Genomic DNA, 21624 nt, shown 5'->3' on the forward strand with positions numbered 1-21624 from the left:
TAACTACAGGAGGAAGTGCATGTGTGCATGCATGAGGTTTTGAAATTGCGTGTGACCCATCTTACATTGCCAGCCATAAGATTTCTTGTAAATCACTTCTGAATCTACCAAATGTTGGTCATAGCATCTGATCCCTTGAATTTCTCTCCCTAAGGGGTTAAAATTCTAAATTGTTTCCAGACAGCATGACTTCTGATCATATTTGCAATATCATATTATGAATCCACTATCTAAATGCTATGGAATAAAATTATAGTGATGCCAAAGAATTCTTTTTATGACATGAATCTTAAAAAACCCAGTGGCACTACACTTTTAAAATCATTGATTTTTGACATTTATAAATATATTTTATTTCACTGAATTTGTGTTTCAAATAGGAAAGCGGACAGAAGGCCTGAAATGCTCACATCACCTGATAGATGGTGACAAAAGCTGCTCAAATGTGTGTCGAGGTAATAAATGGGCTGACAGCCAAAGATCACCTTAGAATTGTGCCCCTTGCCCATACAGGCAATTTACTTGTTTATATTTGTAAGGTTCGATCTAAATTAATTGGAAGTGTCTTATTATATGCCTGTTAATCAATCCTAACAAATAATTGGATGTCTGAAAAGCAAAGCTTCAGACTGGTTCATGTGGCAAAAGCAAAATTAGAAACTTTATTTTCCAACAGAAATATTTATTTCAATTAATGCTAAATGGTTAACAAAATTATTTTTCATTCATTCATTACAAATTCAAATATTTCTGCTTGCAGTTGGTGCTAAGTTCACTTCCTGTCTTCCTCTAAGCCTCGTATACGTTTCTGAATAGTGGAGAAAACCAGTAAAATATGCTTTGATGTCCCTTTTTCCAACCAGAGAAGGGAAATATTGCTGCTATATACATTATAAATGCTGGTCTGAGACATTAATTCAATGTTTTCTGTACAGGCTAAGTAATGTTGGAAACATTTCGCTAGTAGCTACCTAATTAGCTAGCAAAACAAAGCATGTATAAATAGGTATTTTTGGCACACCCGAAAGATACATATTATGTCACACAAGCTAACATGCTAACACAAGCTAACATGGAACATTTTTAACTATGTAGCATTTCATTTAGTTAGCTAACTGGAGCAATAATGTTAAAGTGGAACCCAAAACCTTATATGACAATTTATTGATTCTGATCAGAACAACCCAATTTGTAAAAAGATTCTGTCTGGAAGCCCTGAACAGATATTAAACACTGTAGCCAGAATTAATGCTTAAACACTCAGGAGGTGCATCCTTTAAAATAAATGAATAAATAAAAATTCAGGTCTCCAAGAAACAATTTGTTTCAGTTATTCTTGTTTTAATGCGGTAATGTGTAAAATGTACAAGTGTTTATTGGCAGAAGTGGAATATAGCATTCATAACCATCATTTCAACTTGCAAAAATGAACTGATTTATTTTTTCAGCTGGGAATGGGCCCTTCATATCTACATGGGAGTGGGCCCCCTCATGGAGGCTGCCATGTTGAACCCTGATGTTGGTACAGTAGCCCAAAAGGGACATATTTACTCTGCCTTTCACATTTTGCAGTGTAGCCAGAATACTTGACAAAAAAACAAACAAACAAACAAAAAAAAACCAAGAGGAATCAGAGTTTCCTACTTCTATATATGCTGTCTACGGGTTGCTAGTGCAGGCTAACAACTTTGAGAATCTGTATTTTCACTGAAAAAAAAAATGGTACTTTGGATCAACTTTAAAAAATTGATGTAATTTGTTACAGCTAATTTTTTTTTTAGCTTTTCACAATGTATATTTATGATTTGTTAAATTGAAACCACACCTTTCCATTTGACCAATGTAAATAGGTACTTTGAATGAAGTGTACTGGTGTTTCACTTTTTTCAGTGTTTGTGAAACAGAGGATCATATTGTCTATCACAACAGAAGGCAAGCAAGCGTGCATCCTCATCACCAAGGAGGCAAAAATGTGAAGGGAAATAAAAATTGTGACCTGCTACAGCATAACGATAAATCCTACACACTGTAGCTTTAAATGTAAAGGACCTGCTGCTTCTGCCTCTTGTTCTCTGGCTGCTTGAGTGAGTTCTGCACAGAGCACAATAACTCAGTGGGCGTGTAACCACTATGGGCCTACATTTTGTTAATAACAAGAGATATTCTGCACATAAATCATACAAGTCTGGGACTTGGGGAGGATGTATAGCTTCCTGTGAAATCTCAGCCATAAGTAACTGTCAAAGGTAGACAAAAACCGATTTTGTACAATATGACCCCTTTTAACTGTGAAAGGAAATGTTAAAGATTAGCCTTAATAGAAAATTAGAACTGAGAATCTCCACTGTGAGCCATAAAGCCATTCACTTGGCTCCTTACAGAATGCAAGTGTGCCAAACTCACTCGTGATTTAGCTCAGCTTTTCATTAGTTCCACCAAAGCCCTCAACAATAACACAAGGCATAATCTGCTGCCAATATCTCCAGGTGCTCTTAGTAAGATGACTCCCACTGGACCTGCAGAGAACTAATACGAGTACTCTGTTTCCAAGCTGGGGTGGAGAATCTGCTACGGATAGGTCAATAGTGTTCCTGGGGACAGAAAATTCACCAGAGACTGTCTTTTGAGTGTCTGCCTTTAACACCATTAGCCACATTAGAGCTGCTGTGGATGCTGCTGCTGGAAGAGCTGTCATTTCCTTAATTAAGAGCCCCAGCGCGGGGCAAAGAGGGAGAAGAGGCCACGGAAACCTTTCCGGGCCTGTGAAATTAATGTCTGATTCTTGGCGGCGTAAGGGCGGAGACCTTACAGGGTGAAGAAACTTGATCGTATTCATTATTCTGGCACAAAGTGGAATTATGGAGTTAAAGAATTACATCGGAGGTGCTGCAGAAGACTGTGCCAAACAGAAAGGATTTCACACTTCAGCAGCTCTGTCGCTACTTTTGAGCCGATTGCTAAACCACGAGCAGAGGAGGGGAGATTCAACATTTCGGTGGTTAGAGGAAGGAAATGAGTCTGATGAAAATTGTATACTTTAAAGAACATATGCAAACAGTTCTCATCAACCCATGTACTCTTGCCATGGCCTCTAAACCTTCACCTAAAGGCTCTCTGATCCGAGAGTCATCCACTCAGACTTTCACCTGCTTCTCCTGTGATAGTGCAGTGGGGATGGAAGCAGCTCGAGCAGAAGAGGAACAGAAGGGAGGCAAATTGGTAAAAAAGAGGCGATGCCCATTTCAAAGGTCAAGAAGGAGATGTGGTGTGATGGAGAAGGAATGAAGATTGAAGGAGAAGGAGGAGGAAGGTGGTGGAGTGTACCTGTGATGGAGTGTCCTCATCATTGCCAAGGCAATGCCAACCTGATTAGCTCAGGGTTAAACGAAGCAAATAACAATACAAATCGCTCTTCATCCTTTTACAGATGGCAGCAGAAGTGAGACGGTGAGATGGAGACTAGTTTAAGAGAGCCGTAAGCCTTTTAGGAGAGGCCCGCCTCACTACTGCTCCTCCTCCTAAATGATATTTGAGATAAATAGGATTCTGCTCCACATCCTCCACAAGCTTGTCCTAAAAAAAGAGTCTCTTTGACTTATTTTTTCTACATCCACTTTTTCTCTAAAAAGCCAAAATCTTTCAAGACATGATTTAATCAAATCCTTGGCAGAAATAATTTTTGTAATTCTTTTAAATTACATCAACCTTTAACCTTTTTTAGTCCACTGCTGGTTGATGAGGTGTCTGAAAACAACAATTGTCCAACTGACCAGTGCTGTTACTTCCATGCAAATCAAGTTTGTTTCTGCAGTCGAAGAGATGTAAGTCCTATATACACTCTGAAGCCATTTAGGCCAATGAGTATCCCTGGATACCAAGAGTCTATGACAACCCTTTGACGGCACACCAGTCTACCATAGGTTACTTTGCCAGCCAAGGCCAGTACCCATTTACAGCTGGGAGTTGTAGTCTTATACACCTCTCTGCAGCTTCTCTCCCCCTGCCACCCCCTCATTACCCCATCCCCGTAGAGACGGTGCCTGCTCCCAGACTACCAATAACCAGCAAAAATCTATTTAAGCATAAAAATTCAAAAAGAAAAAATAATATAGCACCTTCAACTGCACCACAGACTAAAACAGTTAAATGTGGTCTATTAAACATTAGGTCTCTCTCTTCTAAGTCCCTGTTGGTAAATGATATAATAATTGATCAACATATTGATTTATTCTGCCTAACAGAAACCTGGTTACAGCAGGATGAATATGTTAGTTTAAATGAGTCAACACCCCCGAGTCACACTAACTGTCAGAATGCTCGTAGCACGGGCCGGGGTGGAGGATTAGCAGCAATCTTCCATTCCAGCTTATTAATTAATCCAAAACCCAGACAGAGCTTTAATTCATTTGAAAGCTTGTCTCTTAGTCTTGTCCATCCAAATTGGAAGTCCCAAAAACCAGTTTTATTTGTTATTATCTATTGTCCACCTGGTCGTTACTGTGAGTTTCTCTGTGAATTTTCAGACCTTTTGTCTGACTTAGTGCTTAGCTCAGATAAGATAATTATAGTGGGCGATTTTAACATCCACACAGATGCTGAGAATGACAGCCTCAACACTGCATTTAATCTATTATTAGACTCTATTGGCTTTGCTCAAAAAGTAAATGAGTCCACCCACCACTTTAATCATATCTTAGATCTTGTTCTGACTTATGGTATGGAAATAGAAGACTTAACAGTATTCCCTGAAAACTCCCTTCTGTCTGATCATTTCTTAATAACATTTACATTTACTCTGATGGACTACCCAGCAGTGGGGAATAAGTTTCATTACACTAGAAGTCTTTCAGAAAGCGCTGTAACTAGGTTTAAGGATATGATTCCTTCTTTATGTTCTCTAATGCCATATACCAACACAGTGCAGAGTAGCTACCTAAACTCTGTAAGGGAGATAGAGTATCTCGTCAATAGTTTTACATCCTCATTGAAGACAACTTTGGATGCTGTAGCTCCTCTGAAAAAGAGAGCTTTAAATCAGAAGTGTCTGACTCCGTGGTATAACTCACAAACTCGTAGCTTAAAGCAGATAACCCGTAAGTTGGAGAGGAAATGGCGTCTCACTAATTTAGAAGATCTTCACTTAGCCTGGAAAAAGAGTCTGTTGCTCTATAAAAAAGCCCTCCGTAAAGCTAGGACATCTTTCTACTCATCACTAATTGAAGAAAATAAGAACAACCCCAGGTTTCTTTTCAGCACTGTAGCCAGGCTGACAAAGAGTCAGAGCTCTATTGAGCTGAGTATTCCATTAACTTTAACTAGTAATGACTTCATGACTTTCTTTGCTAACAAAATTTTAACTATTAGAGAAAAAATTACTCATAACCATCCCAAAGATGTATCGTTATCTTTGGCTGCTTTCAGTGATGCCGGTATTTGGTTAGACTCTTTCTCTCCGATTGTTCTGTCTGAGTTATTCTCATTAGTTACTTCATCCAAACCATCAACATGTTTATTAGACCCCATTCCTACCAGGCTGCTCAAGGAAGCCCTACCATTATTTAATGCTTCGATCTTAAATATGATCAATCTATCTTTGTTAGTTGGCTATGTACCACAGGCTTTTAAGGTGGCAGTAATTAAACCATTACTTAAAAAGCCATCACTTGACCCAGCTATCTTAGCTAATTATAGGCCAATCTCCAACCTTCCTTTTCTCTCAAAAATTCTTGAAAGGGTAGTTGTAAAACAGCTAACTGATCATCTGCAGAGGAATGGTCTATTTGAAGAGTTTCAGTCAGGTTTTAGAATTCATCATAGTACAGAAACAGCATTAGTGAAGGTTACAAATGATCTTCTTATGGCCTCGGACAGTGGACTCATCTCTGTGCTTGTTCTGTTAGACCTCAGTGCTGCTTTTGATACTGTTGACCATAAAATTTTATTACAGAGATTAGAGCATGCCATAGGTATTAAAGGCACTGCGCTGCGGTGGTTTGAATCATATTTGTCTAATAGATTACAATTTGTTCATGTAAATGGGGAATCTTCTTCACAGACTAAAGTTAATTATGGAGTTCCACAAGGTTCTGTGCTAGGACCAATTTTATTCACTTTATACATGCTTCCCTTAGGCAGTATTATTAGACGGTATTGCTTAAATTTTCATTGTTACGCAGATGATACCCAGCTTTATCTATCCATGAAGCCAGAGCACACACACCAATTAGCTAAACTGCAGGATTGTCTTACAGACATAAAGACATGGATGACCTCTAATTTCCTGCTTTTAAACTCAGATAAAACTGAAGTTATTGTACTTGGCCCCACAAATCTTAGAAACATGGTGTCTAACCAGATCCTTACTCTGGATGGCATTACCCTGACCTCTAGTAATACTGTGAGAAATCTTGGAGTCATTTTGATCAGGATATGTCATTCAAAGCGCATATTAAACAAATATGTAGGACTGCTTTTTTGCATTTACGCAATATCTCTAAAATCAGAAAGGTCTTGTCTCAGAGTGATGCTGAAAAACTAATTCATTGCATTTATTTCCTCTAGGCTGGACTATTGTAATTCATTATTATCAGGTTGTCCTAAAAGTTCCCTAAAAAGCCTTCAGTTAATTCAAATGCTGCAGCTAGAGTACTGACGGGGACTAGAAGGAGAGAGCATATCTCACCCATATTGGCCTCTCTTCATTGGCTTCCTGTTAATTCTAGAATAGAATTTAAAATTCTTCTTCTTACTTATAAGGTTTTGAATAATCAGGTCCCATCTTATCTTAGGGACCTCGTAGTACCATATCACCCCAATAGAGCGCTTCGCTCTCAGACTGCAGGCTTACTTGTAGTTCCTAGGGTTTGTAAGAGTAGAATGGGAGGCAGAGCCTTCAGCTTTCAGGCTCCTCTCCTGTGGAACCAGTTCCCAATTCAGATCAGGGAGACAGACACCCTCTCTACTTTTAAGATTAGGCTTAAAACTTTCCTTTTGCTAAAGCTTATAGTTAGGGCTGGATCAGGTGACCCTGAACCATCCCTTAGTTATGCTGCTATAGACGTAGACTGCTGGGGGGTTCCCATGATGCACTGTTTCTTTCTCTTTTTGCTCTGTATGCACCACTCTGCATTTAATCATTAGTGATCGATCTCTGCTCCCCTCCACAGCATGTCTTTTTCCTGATTCTCTCCCTCAGCCCCAACCAGTCCCAGCAGAAGACTGCCCCTCCCTGAGCCTGGTTCTGCTGGAGGTTTATTCCTGTTAAAAGGGAGTTTTTCCTTCCCACTGTAGCCAAGTGCTTGCTCACAGGGGGTCGTTTTGACCGTTGGGGTTTTACATAATTATTGTATGGCCTTGCCTTACAATATAAAGCGCCTTGGGGCAACTGTTTGTTGTGATTTGGCGCTATATAAAAAAATTGATTGATTGATTGATTGATTGACTCAGACAGTACAGATGAAGTGTCTGTGTTCAAGGAAACACACACCTGGTATCAAACCCCAGCCTATAAACCGATAGTCCAACTCCTGTACCACAGAACTACCTGCTCTACTATCCATTGAACAACAAGTAAGGTCTCAAGTGATTTGGAAAATGGAAGTTCTTTACAGATCCTGGAGGCCCATTGGGACTGAGGCTTATCCCTGGATACCATACCATGAAGCCGATGAGAGTCTACAACCCTCTCTGGATGGGACACCAATCCATTATAGGTTACTTCCCCAGCCCAAGCCAGCACCCCTTTATGGCTGGGTGGACTGGAGCAATGCCGATGACGTGTCTTGTCCAAGGAAAGACAAGCAACCTGAACCACATGCCTGGAATCAAACCCAGGTCCATAGGGTGGTGGTACACTACCTGCCTGCTACACTTGTCCCTTTTTGGGTAATTCCATATCAAATCAATGAAGAATCTGACATCTTTCAGAATTTTGTAAATCTTGACTGGGGTTCATGAGTAATGGCAAGATGCACAATTTTGGCTGTGGAGAAAACAAGACATTTGAAGCCATCATCTTGTATAAAATGATGGCTTCAAATGTCCTGGAAGGCTTGTCCTGGAAGACCCAGGACACGCTGGATGAATTACATCTCCTAGTTGGCTTGGAAATGACTAGGAATTCCCCAGGAGGAGTAAGAGGGCCTGGGTGAGGATAGGGAAGTGTGTGCTGAGGTCCTTATTCTGGACCAGGATGAGCAGCAAAAATGGAAATGAATGAATTTATGGACCTAACAACTGACTGGTTATGAAAATAATCATTAGTTGCAGCCTTAGAGCTTATAGAAAACACCAAAACTAGCACATACCACTAGGGATGGGTATTGATAAGATTTTACCAATATCGATCCCATTATCGATTCTGCTTATCGATCCGATTCCTTATCGATTCCCTTATCGATACCTCGTGAATTTTGTACTTTTGTGTACTTTTGAATTTTGTGTAAAAGTAGGCTTTACAGGTTTTCTATGTATTTCATTGAGTCTTAAAGTAAATAAATATGAAATTGGTCACTGTATCCTTGATCTCTGGACATAAATAAAAATAAACAAAACGGTGTTTCGCTTTGAAATTATTAATTCAGACTGGATTCTATCATTCTAATTTGACTCGTCAGACAGCCGCGCAGTGTTTGGAGCTGTGTAAACAGAACGGAGGATAATTCTCGTTTCTTTCTCGCAACAAGACAGGAGTCCCAGTTAGTAACTTTAATCCGCACAAAAGTGACTCAAGATTGACATATTCAGGGATCAAAGTGGTGAAAAACAAAAAAAGCTGAAACCTAAAATTAGCCCCCAACACCACCTGCATGAAAATGTTTCAATTCTAGAAGCTCTGAAATGCAATCTGGGACTATTCCAGATGATAAACTGGAGTGAGTGCAGCATCCATTTAGGTGAGAAAAAAAAAAACTTTCCTTATGCAAATTCATTCCAGTAGTATTCTGCTCTTACTAGGATGCAGCAGTTTTCTAGTTTGGCAGATAGTTCTGGAGGAAATCACTGAAGAAATTAACACATTGAAAATATGGTTTGACCAAAACAAATTAAACTTAAATAAGACAGGGATGAAATGGAGGTGTAAGAGTCACTAGGTGTTCACAGGAAACACTTATTTATTTCTGTGTGTATGTATGTATGTATGTATGTATGTATGTATTTATTTATTTATTTATGTGTGTGTGTTCATTGTTAGTTGCTTTTATATTTTCTGTTGTTTCTATTCAGGTTCTTTTTGTCTCTTTCTCTAAAATTGTATATAATAATCATTAGATTATTAATATATAAACAAAAATAAATTTAAGAAATATTACAATTTGAAAACAAATGCACCGTGAACGTGATGACGGCTGCAACTGCTTAATGCTAAATTTTAACACTGAAAATGCCATAGACATGCTAATGCGTTAGCATCGCTCCCGTTTTTATGTTACAAAATACATCTATCAACTGTTTCAGAAGACCATAACAGGTCGGTTTAACATAGAAAAGGTAAATAATACTGACAGGTGCATGCTCTTTAGGGTTTTAGCGGGGGAAAATTAAACAAAAGAAAGAAAGAATAAATGAAGCAATAGATCGAAGCAATGCTTCGATCTATTGCTTCATTTATCTGCTTTATTTATCTGCGAACCACTGCTTCGATTGGTTCAAGGTTCAAAGCAAAGCCGGGCACCAGAAAAATTGATTACGAACCCGCTGTAGTGTCTGTAATCAATGTAGAGAAATGATCATTTTCCTGACAAACACCCCCCAAAACAACGGCCACTCTGAAGGACCGATAACAGAATCTTTAAGCACAAAGCTTATTGATATCGGTGGATGGAATCAATTCTTAACGATACCCAAAAGGAACCGGTTCTCAATACCCATCCCTACATACCACCAGTGGTTCCTGCTGGTATGGTACACACAGAATATAGTGCACAATACACAGCTTTTAAAAATTTAAAAAGTTGTGCTGGTATGAAGTTCAGGCAACCAGCACTCTGTTCTGGCGTTTTAAAAGAGATATTGCTAAACAATAATGTTGTCTGTGCAATAAGCAGCATAGCAGAAATTTGACTTTTCTCTTAGCTACAAGGGTTAAAAAAAGTTGAACTGCTATCAATATAAATCGAGTCCTTTCAGATTTCCATCAATCAACTTGTGTTGCATCTGGCCAAGTGGAGAACATTTAGAAGTAGCCAATGGGGTGTGATCGCTGAGACAGAGTCCAGTAAAGTGTGTGTGTGTGTGTGTGTGTGTGTGTGTGTGTGTGTGTGTGTGTGTGTGTGTGTGTGTGTGTGTGTGTGTGTGTGTGTGTGTGTGTGTGTGTGTGTGTGTATGAGTGGGTGGCTAGACACCCACATGTCATGCCTGACACATCAGCCTGGACCCCTCCGGGCTATCTGGCACTAATGCTGCCCGTGTCCCACTTTCTACCCCTTGTCCCTCAAAGCCTCCTCTCTCGCCTCCTCAGCCATTCCTTCTGTCATAGAAGTATAATAACAATGGCTCACACAAGCACCGCGGCAAGGGCTCAGTTGCTGTAGGATAACATCAAGCGATACAGACTGCACGAGGCTGTATCTTTACCGCTGCTGCAACTGAGCTAAGCAGAGTTTATCTTGAAATTAGTTTATCAAGAAGAAGTCCTGTGCTAGTTATAGTCGCCTCTCGCAGTGATATTTACAGACGTCAGTGGGTACAGCTGAAAACAACCAAATAATCATGTAGCTAAAAGACACACTGCCCCACCTCACTCGTCCCTGTACATTATTCTGTGGAGGAGACAAACAGGGGAAGGAGGACCGTCAGGAAATAGTATTGCACTGAAGCTCATAACTCTATTCTGGGGAACAGAAGCATCACAGTGTTATTCCACATCCTCAGATATAAAGGGAAAAACATAATAACTTCTCGGCAGCCTGGATCATCATTGCCCTATACCAACCCCCTCCTGCTCGCACCCCGTACCTCATCCAGCATACACCCACTTCTCCTGCCTCAATCTCTGGTTTCAAAGGAAGCGAATCAGCCAGAAGGACAGAAGGTTATGCATTAGTACTGGTCATTGCTCAAAGAGTGAGCGTTATAAATAATAAAGGCTTGTGAAGGACACAAGGGCTTTGGGAAGCGTCTCTGGTTCACACTACACAAGTCAAACACAAGACTGTAATTTCGATTCTGAAAATGTGACCCTTGCAGCTTCAATTACATCTCAACAACAACCAACCATGTCCGTATCAGGAGATGCAATGAATCTTTGTTAGCACTACTTGAAAGGTCTCTTGATGTTGGCTATGGCGTGCATACTGCATGACATGTACGTTTTGGTAGAAAATAATTCTCCAAACTTAAACACAGCAAATAAGTAAAACAAATGCATATTGAAATTTAATTTATTTCCTGCACAGAGGCCCACCTACAGGACTTAAAATACTCTTTGAATACATCCGAGTCTAAACAAGTGTTTTGAACTTGAGTTTTACTGCTGCATGTTCTGACTGCTGCACTCCTTATGCGATGCTCAAAGTCATTTCTGCAGAACGTAGCGCGAGCGATACTTTTGACCTTTACTGCGGTTTGCATCAAAACGAGATTCCTCTCTTGCACTCATCTGCCCTCCTTGTCCTCCACACCACGCGACAATTGCATCGCTGTAACCATGGGCACTGTGAGCACATTAGCAAATGTATCACACCTGCTTTGGAGGCTTACATTAAGCTTGTTTTCTAGTCTCTGCACATGGCTGAAATCTACATAATAAGATCCACCTCCCTAGGAGACACTTGTTCCCCCCTTTGGTCTCCTTGGTGCACTCTTATTTACACAGTGTCGCTCATTCGCCATTAGGTTTGAACCACTTTATTACTTAACCTCACCATGCAACATTATGAGGCTCATTGCATCGACAAACAGCCTGTCCCTCCATGCATCCTGCTTGCTAAGCTGATTACACAAAAATAATAAGAACTTGTGCCTCCAGCAGTGTGCGATTGTATCTTTATGTGCCTATGAATTTGTAAGGGTATATATGAGAGATTTCTGGAGAAAAAAAGCTTCATACTTATCCTATAAACTGTACATGATGATATTAATCTTTAAAGTAGTATTTTGGCAGGTATTAATTTACGTTTGCATTTTCTAACAGCAGGAAGAACAAAAACAAAATGTGCCCCCCCACCACCACCACCACCACCACCACCAATCCCCGAAAACCTAATGAAATTGTTTTTTTTTTTTCCTTTTCAGGTTTCTATTGCTGTCTTGCCACCATATATTCATATGGGTACAACAAATTTTGCAATTATGAAGGAAAATAGTGTCCAACTCAAAAATTATGCAAAAGGACAACATGAAATCAAGTCAGGTCAGGTCTGCACTGGTGCCGAGCTTCACTGCCTCCACCAGAACCGCCTTTGGTCCAGGATGACACATAGTCCATCTCCAAATCCTGAAAGTAACTATCTATCTGCCTGAGTCAGGTGAAATGTGGGTGTACCCTTTGCTTTCTGCCAATGTAGTTGCTGGGGTCCTCAACACTGAGGCACCTACATGGTGGACCATGCCCAGAGAAATGTGCCACATGGCCAAAATGTTCGTCACTCCACATCTGTGTTTACATAAGCAAGCATTCGTTTGACACAGTCATTTCACCGGTATCCAAGGATCCTGCAATGAGACCTATTACCAAAGACATCTAGTTATAGACTTAGATCACTGGTTAGGGTCCAAGTCTCACAACCATACAGTAAGACAGGAAGCACCAGGATCCTAAAAACTTTGACCTACATTCTCCTGCAAAGATATAAGCAACACCAAACATCTCTGTCCAGTGACCTTATGACTCTGTAAAGTCTTCTCCGGCATCTCTTAATCTCAAAGACAGAGAACCCAGAGGCGTGAATGTCTCCACAAGTTCAACACTGGATAGTCTTGATCTAGAACATCACAAACTCAGACACTCTGATTCTTCACTCATGTTCTCGAGTTCTGCACTCACATGTATCCATTGATTCAACAAAGATCACAGTATCAACTCAAGGTCAGTACCAACAAAGGCACCAAAGTCCATGGTTTCCACAGCCCTACCCAACACCTAGGCTGTGCAAGCACTGAATTGTGTAGAAACAGAACACATCCCTGATGAACACCAGAATTCACTGAGAAAACATTTTATTTGATAATTTGTTATTGGTAGTTTTAGCGTGTTCCAGTTTCCACACAGCACCCACCAAAAGTCGAAAAATAAACTCAAGGCCCCCAAGAATTTGGAGTAAAAATTGCTCCCAAAAATGTTCTGCAATGATAGAGACCTTATAGAGGAGAACAGATAGTGCAGACGTTACATTCGTTACATTTACTCCTTGGTTTGTAGTGTCGTGTAGACCATCGTTGTACAACCCCTGGCAAAAATTATGGAATCACCGGCCTCGGAGGATGTTCATTCAGTTGTTTAATTTTGTCGAAAAAAAGCAGATCACAGACATGACACAAAACTAAAGTCATTTCAAATGGCAACTTTCTGGCTTTAAGAAACACTATAAGAAATCAAGAAAAAAAGATTGTGGCAGTCAGTAACGGTTACTTTTTTAGACCAAGCAGAGGAAAAAAATATGAAATCAGTCAATTCTGAGGAAAAAATTATGGAATCACCCTGTAAATTTTCATCCCCAAAACTAACACCTGCATCATATCAGATCTGCTCGTTAGTCTGCATCTAAAAAGGAGTGAACACACCTTGGAGAGCTGTTGCACCAAGTGGACTGACATGAATCATGGCTCCAACATGAGAGATGTCAATTGAAACAAAGGAGAGGATTATCAAACTCTTAAAAGAGAGTAAATCATCATGCAATGTTGCAAAAGATGTTGGTTGTTCACAGTCAGCTGTGTCTAAACTCTGGACCAAATACAAACAACATGGGAAGGTTGTTAAAGGCAAACATACTGGTAGACCAAGGAAGACATCAAAGCGTCAAGACAGAAAACTTAAAGCAATATGTCTCAAAAATTGAAAAATGTACAACAAAACAAATGAGGAACGAATGGGAGGAAACTGGAGTCAACGTCTGTGACCGAACTGTAAGAAACCGCCTAAAGGAAATGGGATTTACATACAGAAAAGCTAAACGAAAGGCATCATTAACACCTAAACAGAAAACAACAAGGTTACAATGGGCTAAGGAAAAGCAGTTGTGGACTGTGGATGACTGGATGAAAGTCATATTCAGTGATGAATCTCGAATCTGCAGTGGGCAAGGTGATGATGCTGGAACTTTTGTTTGGTGCCTTTCCAATGAGATTTATAAAGATGACTGCCTGAAGAGAACATGTAAATTTCCACAGTTATTGATGATATGGGGCTGCATGTCAGGTAAAGGCACTGGGGAGATGGCTGTCATTACATCATCAATAAATGCACAAGTTTATGTTGATATTTTGGACAATTGAAAGGATGTTTGGGGATGATGAAATCATTTTTCAAGATGATAATGCATCTTGCCATAGAGCAAAAACTGCAAAAACATTCCTTGCAAAAAGACACATAGGGTCAATGTCATGGCATAGGGTCAATGTCAACGAGCAGATCTGATTTGATGCAGGTGTTAATTTGGGGGATGAAAATTTACAGGGTGATTCCATAATTTTTTCCTCAGAATTGAGTGATTCCATATTTTTTTTCCTCTGCTTGGTCTAAATAAGTAACCGTTACTGACTGCCACAATTATTTTTCTTGAGTTCTTATAGTGTTTCTTAAAGCCAGAAAGTTTCCATTTGAAATGACTTTAGTTTTGTTTCATGTCTGTGATCTGCTTTTTTTCTACAAAATTAAACAACTGAATGAACATCCTCTGAGGCCGGTGATTCCATAATTTTTGCCAGGGGTTGTAGTATTTCATTCATAAAAAAGCTGCATCAACATGTCCACAACCAGCAGTAGGGCAGCACTGTGTGCATGATTTATTAAACTGGACAAAAAGAAGAATTAACTGTTAATTTGCTGCTAGGAAAAATTGCTCCCAAAAATATTCTGCAATGATAGAGACCTTATAGAGGAGAACAGATAGTGCAGACGTTACATTCGTTACATTTACTCCTTGATTTGTTGTGTCGTGTAGACCATCGTTGTACAACCCCTGGCAAAAATTATGTAATCACCAGCCTCGGAGGATGTTCATTCAGTTGTTTAATTTTGTAGAAAAAAAGCAGATCACAGACATGACACAAAACTAAAGTCATTTCAAATGGCAACTTTCTGGCTTTAAGAAACACTATAAGAAATCAAGAAAAAAAGATTGTGGCAGTCAGTAACGGTTACTAGCAGCCATGCTTGGATTGTTAACTTAGAGATCATGAGGTTTTAAAGAGTTGACAAGTTGGAATTTTGACTTCAGGGGGCTGTTCCAGGGGGTGCAACTGGGAAATTTTGTCCTCAGAGTAAAAATGAAACATTTATTATGACTGTTACATATGGTTTGACCTTTCATTAGTGAAGCACCTTGGGACAATTCATGTTGCAATTTGGTGCTGTATAAATAAACTGAACACATCTAATGACATAACTTCAGAGACTACAGAAGTCTGCTTAAAAATGGCATCCAATGAAGACTAGCAATCTTATTGGCAAGGTTAAAGAAGACTCACCAAACAAATACTGCCTGGAAAATGGATTTCCTTGATCCTGATTATAATCCAACAGCAAGAGAGGCCTCAGAAACTTGGAGTAATGTAAAAGCAAAGCAGAACCAATTTAGCATTTGGTGTGGACTTTTTGCTCCAAATGACCTCCAACAACATGAATCAATGGAAGATTTATTTTGTTGTTTTTTGGGGGGGAGTGGGGGGCATCTGGAGTTGACCTTTGTGAAAAAGTTCCACCATTTTGGCAGAATGCGTATAAGTGCAGACCATTTCATGTAGACAGTAAGTGTATAAAATGAGTACTCCTGTCGTTCCAGCCTGGCTCACTTTGACAGCATGATGATAGAAGCGTCACATCCTTGGGAGAGTAAATGCAAACTGACAAGAGATGAGCCTTTGGTTGCTGAATATAATACGGAATTGTGCTCTGAGTGTCTTATTATCTTGTCTGTTGATGTCTGAAAGGGGAGATTTGCTTCAGCGGAGAAGACAGAAACTGTAAGCATCCAACACCATCTCAGCCTTTGAAAAAAAATTGCTTGCCCTACTAACCACAGCTTTCGCACCTAATGTCCACTTCTACTTGGAATAAATATAAGGCAGATGGGATGTTTGTGGTGTCTCTTAGCCTCTGTTAGGTGAAGTGGAAGACTATTTGTACAGGCAAGCTTTTAGGAGCAGAACGAGCCTTTCAACACAGCAGTGAGCATGTGGTAGGTGTAGAAGTTGGCCAGTTCACTGTAGGCAAACATGACCGCTACTGTCATTGTCTGCCAGTAACCTCTGCTCCTCACGCTGACACAAACTTTTATGCAGAGTATTAAGACATGAAAACTGATGTCGCGGATAGGTCTGAGAGGGAAGCCAGAGCAGGCATGATAAATCTGATAACGCATACATGCACGTGTCGTTTCATCTCACTCAAAGTCAGGCGTACAACAATATTTCAAGAAATGAAAGCTAAAATGTGCAGCGCTGATTTCATTTCATCTGTGCAACATCATTCTAATGCATACTGTCAGAAAACAGGACCACGTACATCTTTAACTCTACAGCAAATCACATGATGCAAACTTTCAATTCTCCATTGGATTTGAAGCAGTATATGCATTTTTTTAAACAATTTTATGGCATTATATAGTTAACAATTGAAGAGTTCAGATGCAAAACCCAGTAAGTACTTTTTTTTTAAATGGAGAAAAATGCAGTTGAAAATGGAGATTTAAAGGAAACCATATGCAGAAATGCACAAACTTTTATCAATAAAATGAAAACAGTTTGTTCAAATTCTTTCATATTTTGCACACTGATGGTCCCCTTGACAGCCACGTATATGTTGGCCTCAACTAAAAATGTATGGTTTTGGCGAAACTGGGTTTTGCATCTGAACTCTTCAGTTAGAGCATTAATTACAATAACAATTTAATCAAACATGAAAATAGTTATTAGTTATAGTTTCACTACATCAGTGTAGTTTATTTGCTTTCATCATCAGCTTTTACACAAAAGAAATAATCCTGCTCTGATTCTCCAACAGCAAATGAAGGCTTGGCATGATTAATATTTTTACAGAAATATTAGAACACAGGGGTGGTGGCCAAGTGGTTAATGCACTTGGTTTTCAGTTCAGAAGGCTCCGGGTTCAAATCCCACCCCTGCCACATTTCTCCATGTAACGTGGAGTTGCGCCAGGAAGGGCATCCGGCGTAAAACTTGTGCCAATTCAACATGCAGATCCACCTTGGATTTGCTGTGGCGACCCCGACTGCAAACAAGGGAGCAGCCAAAGGGACTTACTTACAGAAATATTACAACATATACTTTTCTGCATGCAAACTTTATTCTATGAAACCGGAATGTGTCATCGCAGAGATGATGCAAAATTATATCCGGTTTTAAATTTCAATCAGCAGTAAAGTGTAAGAGTAAACACAACTATTCTGCTTATTTTCAATCACATAATACATTTTATGATACACTATTAAGTCTGTAAACTGTTGGACAGCAGTGTAAAGATCCACCATAATTTGCAAAAGCACAACATGATTTCTTCAGGGTCCTTGTTTTGTCTGATTAACAGTCTAAAACACAAATGTGTCTAATTTACAGTCATTAAAAATATTCTTACATTTTATTAAATGCAAAGTATTTGACATCTTTGTTAAACAAGCAACTTCACAACTGACTATTAAATAACAATTATTTATACATATACACATATATATGATTATTTCAGGGACCCCCCCCAAGAATGCGCGCATGCACTTACACATGCACAGAAACATGCATACACACAAGCATGCAGGCACATGCATGTATGCACACGTGCATGTACACACGCATGCACATATGCCCTAAGAGAATAAAGTGTTTTATTTTGTGTTTTGTTGTTGGGCTTTTTTGGGGGGGTTAACTTTAACACATATACAGCTGTAATTATTGCCCCCCCGCCATTTTCCTTTGGTTCATCCAAAGAGGAAAAGTATTCAGTTTTTACTGTCCATTAAGTGTTTAAGTGTGTTATCGTCACTTTATTTAACATGTGCTCATCTAATTTTGACAGACCAACAAAACCTTGTGCCCCCCAGGTTGGGACAATCCTTAATATTAGCACATCCTATTTCAAAATCTTGATGTTGTTCAACAACAGTGACATTAGCACACAAACATGCGCTACTCCAGGAATAACCCCAGTGTGACATCTGGCCACCAATGTCAAATATCAAACACAAAATCTTTAAACTTATTTAAACTGCTTGGCTGTTCAATTTCAAAAAAGTGGAAGCTACAATGATATCAGGCTCTCAGTATCACTTTACTCCAACTTAAATAGGGAAGCTTTTACCTTTACGATTGCACATTTTACGCTACAATACTTTTTTTCTGAGGCTTCAGAGACCTAGTGAGTAAAAAAAACAAACAAAAAAAAAACTTTTCACTCAGCAATGCACTTTAACTAAAAATATAGCAAACAAAACCTGTTTTTGCAGGAAGGAGATGACCAAGTGTAGAAAAACATCAAACTGTTCACTTTATTCTGGGACCGTGTGGGCTAACGTGGAGGGAGGTGGCGAGTCTCGCTTCATCATCCCCTCACTGCCACCCTTCTCCACAGCACCACATCGCTGTGCCACGACTGCTCATCTCTGCCTCTCTATCCGAAATGTGCCGCTGGCACAGCCCAGGGCTCCGCTACCGGCCAGAGAGAAACCTCCCACAAATTTCACAAGTTACACGACATCGGCTGCGACCAACCACATGCAGTATAACAAAAAGCCCTGTGACAGCCGACTGTAGCAAAAACTAAAGTGGAAAATGACTGGAATTGTGATCTCATTTTCTCCAATATAGCCAAATATTTTAAAAACTAGACATTGCTTTATTATTAACAAAAATACATTACTTAAGTAAAATTAAAATGAGTGCATGAGGGTGAGGTGAAGGACAAAAAAACTGAAGCAAATGCAAGAAAGGAGTCAGATCCAGAGTGATCAGACATGAAGAAAGAGGGAGAGACTTTTGAAGCTTATTAAAGTAAATTGCAACATTTTCAGGCAAATCCTGCACAACGGCAAGCCTCGTTTAAAGCATTCAGCCTCGGGTTCTTCTTGAAATAATGATTTAAAAGACAGCTGAACTCTCACTGATTACGTCTGAGGGTAACATTTGGCCATCCCAACCCTAAAGTCTAATTTCATCAAGCGATTCCCAAATGTTTGAAAAGTTCAGCCAGTCTGCACTCTGTCACATATATATAATAATTAGATTTCATTAACAATTCTCATTAACATAACCTTAAACATGACACACAGCATGTGATTATTGCACCATAAATCCGTGATCAGGAATCAACCAGCTGTGCATGTGCCCGCGCGCGCACACACACACACACACACACACACACACACACACACACACACACACACACACGCATGCACACACACACACACACACACAGAGTGCAACTTGCACAAATAATATTTTAAAAAGACGGACCCATATAAACAGAAAAGAAGAAACGTGAACAAATATGCAAATACAACAAACACAAACACCATTAGAGAATGACTGTCACTTTTACACGTTGCAGTCACATAAAATAATATTAATGATGCAATAATATAGTTGAAAATGGAGTAAATATTACAGATTTGTCAAACTAATCAGACTGCCTTCAAACTTGCATATTTAGGCTGCTCTCCTGGAACAGGCATCCAATTAAAATTAATGACAATAAAAATGGTTTTGAAAAGGCATTTTTAAGTCAAGCTGATTTTCTTTAGTTCTCTTAAATCTACTGTGTGTATTTCTAAAATGATCATCACTCACATGAAATATTTAATATAAAGTATTTTAAAAATACATTCTCTTTTCCACCATTCCAATGGTTAGTTATTTGTATCATTACTGGTTCATAACGAGCACCAGGCACTCAATTAGCTTATATTGCTTAAAAAAAAAAACCCCCACAATAATCCATTTGGACAGAAGCAAAATAGTGAACCAGTTAACAACAAATCTATAAACATTTACATTTATAGACTCAATATATTTATACATTTGTTTTACACACACACAGATATGTGTGTGTGTGTGTGTGTGTGTATATATATATATATATATATATATATATATATATATATATATATATATATATATATATATATATATATATATATATATATATATATATATATATATATATATATATAAACCCAAATTGTTATGAGATTATTAATATTTAAATATGTTCACAATAACATCATAGTTAAGGGATTCTACTTTCTAACTTTCAAAGACATTAATTACTTCTCCAATTTGCAACAGATTTCAAAATGTATTAAGAAAAACTTGACCAAGTTGCAAACTGATCAATTTAGTGAAAATGAGATTGAAATAAAATAAAAAAAAAATTTAAAAATCCTGATGATTGAAATAATTTATCACAAGTCACTTAAACTGTTGGCGATAAAAGACACTCAGCCACAACTAATGCTTAAACGTAAAGACACAAATGACCCTGTAGTATTTTATAAAGAGCTGTATATTTCTGCTATTAAATCATGTGAAAGTGATGCAAACTGGCTTTAATCCACAGCACAAAAAAAAAAAAGAAATAAAAAGAAGAAAGAAAAGAAAATACCCAACACACAATAAAGATTAAATGAATTTTCTATATGAGTGAAGCACAGACGGAGCCAAACACTCACTGGGTCCTTGCTCTTAAACTTTTAGCAGCTGCCTCTTTTGTTACCTGTCCCACGACTGGAATCCCTCTGATTCCACAGGACGTGAGCTCAGCACTGCCTGAGGAGAAAGGATGGAGAGGAGGAGACTCACCATACAGCTTGTTGGGAGTGCTTTCTCTGTCCGTGGCCTCAGACGGCAGGAGCATGTGCTCGTCGTTCAGATCGCTGTCTGGGCTGGCTGCTTTGTCGTCCGCTCGGAGTTCCGCCGCGCTCATGTCGCTGCGCAGGGAGAGCAGCGGCTTACTCAGCTGCCCCGTAATCATCGGATCCTGGAGGGATCTGAGAACCCAGGTGGGAGTCGGCAAGGTGACAAAAACAAACAAACAAAAAAATTAAAAAATAAGGAAAGAAAGAAAACACAAATTAGACGTGCTTCAGCGTCTCACTGGCTCCTTCTTTCTTTCTTTCTTTCTTTCTACACCCTGCTTCGTCTTTCTATGGCTCACTCATCACTCTCCTGCTCTCTCTCTCCCTCCCTCTCCCTCCCTCTCCGGCTCGCTCCTATTATCTGAGGCTGGTGCTACCCCGCTGATGCTGCCAGCTGCTGCCGGGTGAGGAACTGTTACAGATCGCATGGCTTTACCGTTACACCCTGCAGTCTTAAAACGCTGATACATCCATCTGACACCCGCCTCATCTTCAGCAAAACAGCAGACTGACAGCGGTACACCGACAAAGAAATGAGATCGAACTCATTCTACATCTTAAAACGAGTGATTACAGTGAGCTTTTGCGCATTTAAGGACAG

The 21624-nt window shown here is 39.3% G+C and overlaps 1 protein-coding gene across 2 annotated transcripts in view; it reads right to left on the bottom strand.

Annotated features, from left to right (window-relative positions):
- Window positions 1–21367, bottom strand: part of pou6f2 (POU class 6 homeobox 2) — a 235235-nt gene extending 213868 nt beyond the window's left edge. For both annotated transcript variants that reach the window (XM_034167397.1, XM_034167390.1), the window contains exon 1: window positions 20968–21367. In XM_034167397.1, coding sequence (XP_034023288.1) covers window positions 20968–21139 — 172 coding nt within the window. In that variant the 5' untranslated portion in view covers window positions 21140–21367. The remainder of the gene's footprint in view (window positions 1–20967) is intronic.
- Between the last annotated feature and the right edge of the window lie 257 nt (window positions 21368–21624).

The sequence above is a fragment of the Thalassophryne amazonica genome, chromosome 1, assembly GCF_902500255.1.
Source record: "Thalassophryne amazonica chromosome 1, fThaAma1.1, whole genome shotgun sequence".
Lineage (NCBI taxonomy): Eukaryota > Metazoa > Chordata > Actinopteri > Batrachoidiformes > Batrachoididae > Thalassophryne > Thalassophryne amazonica.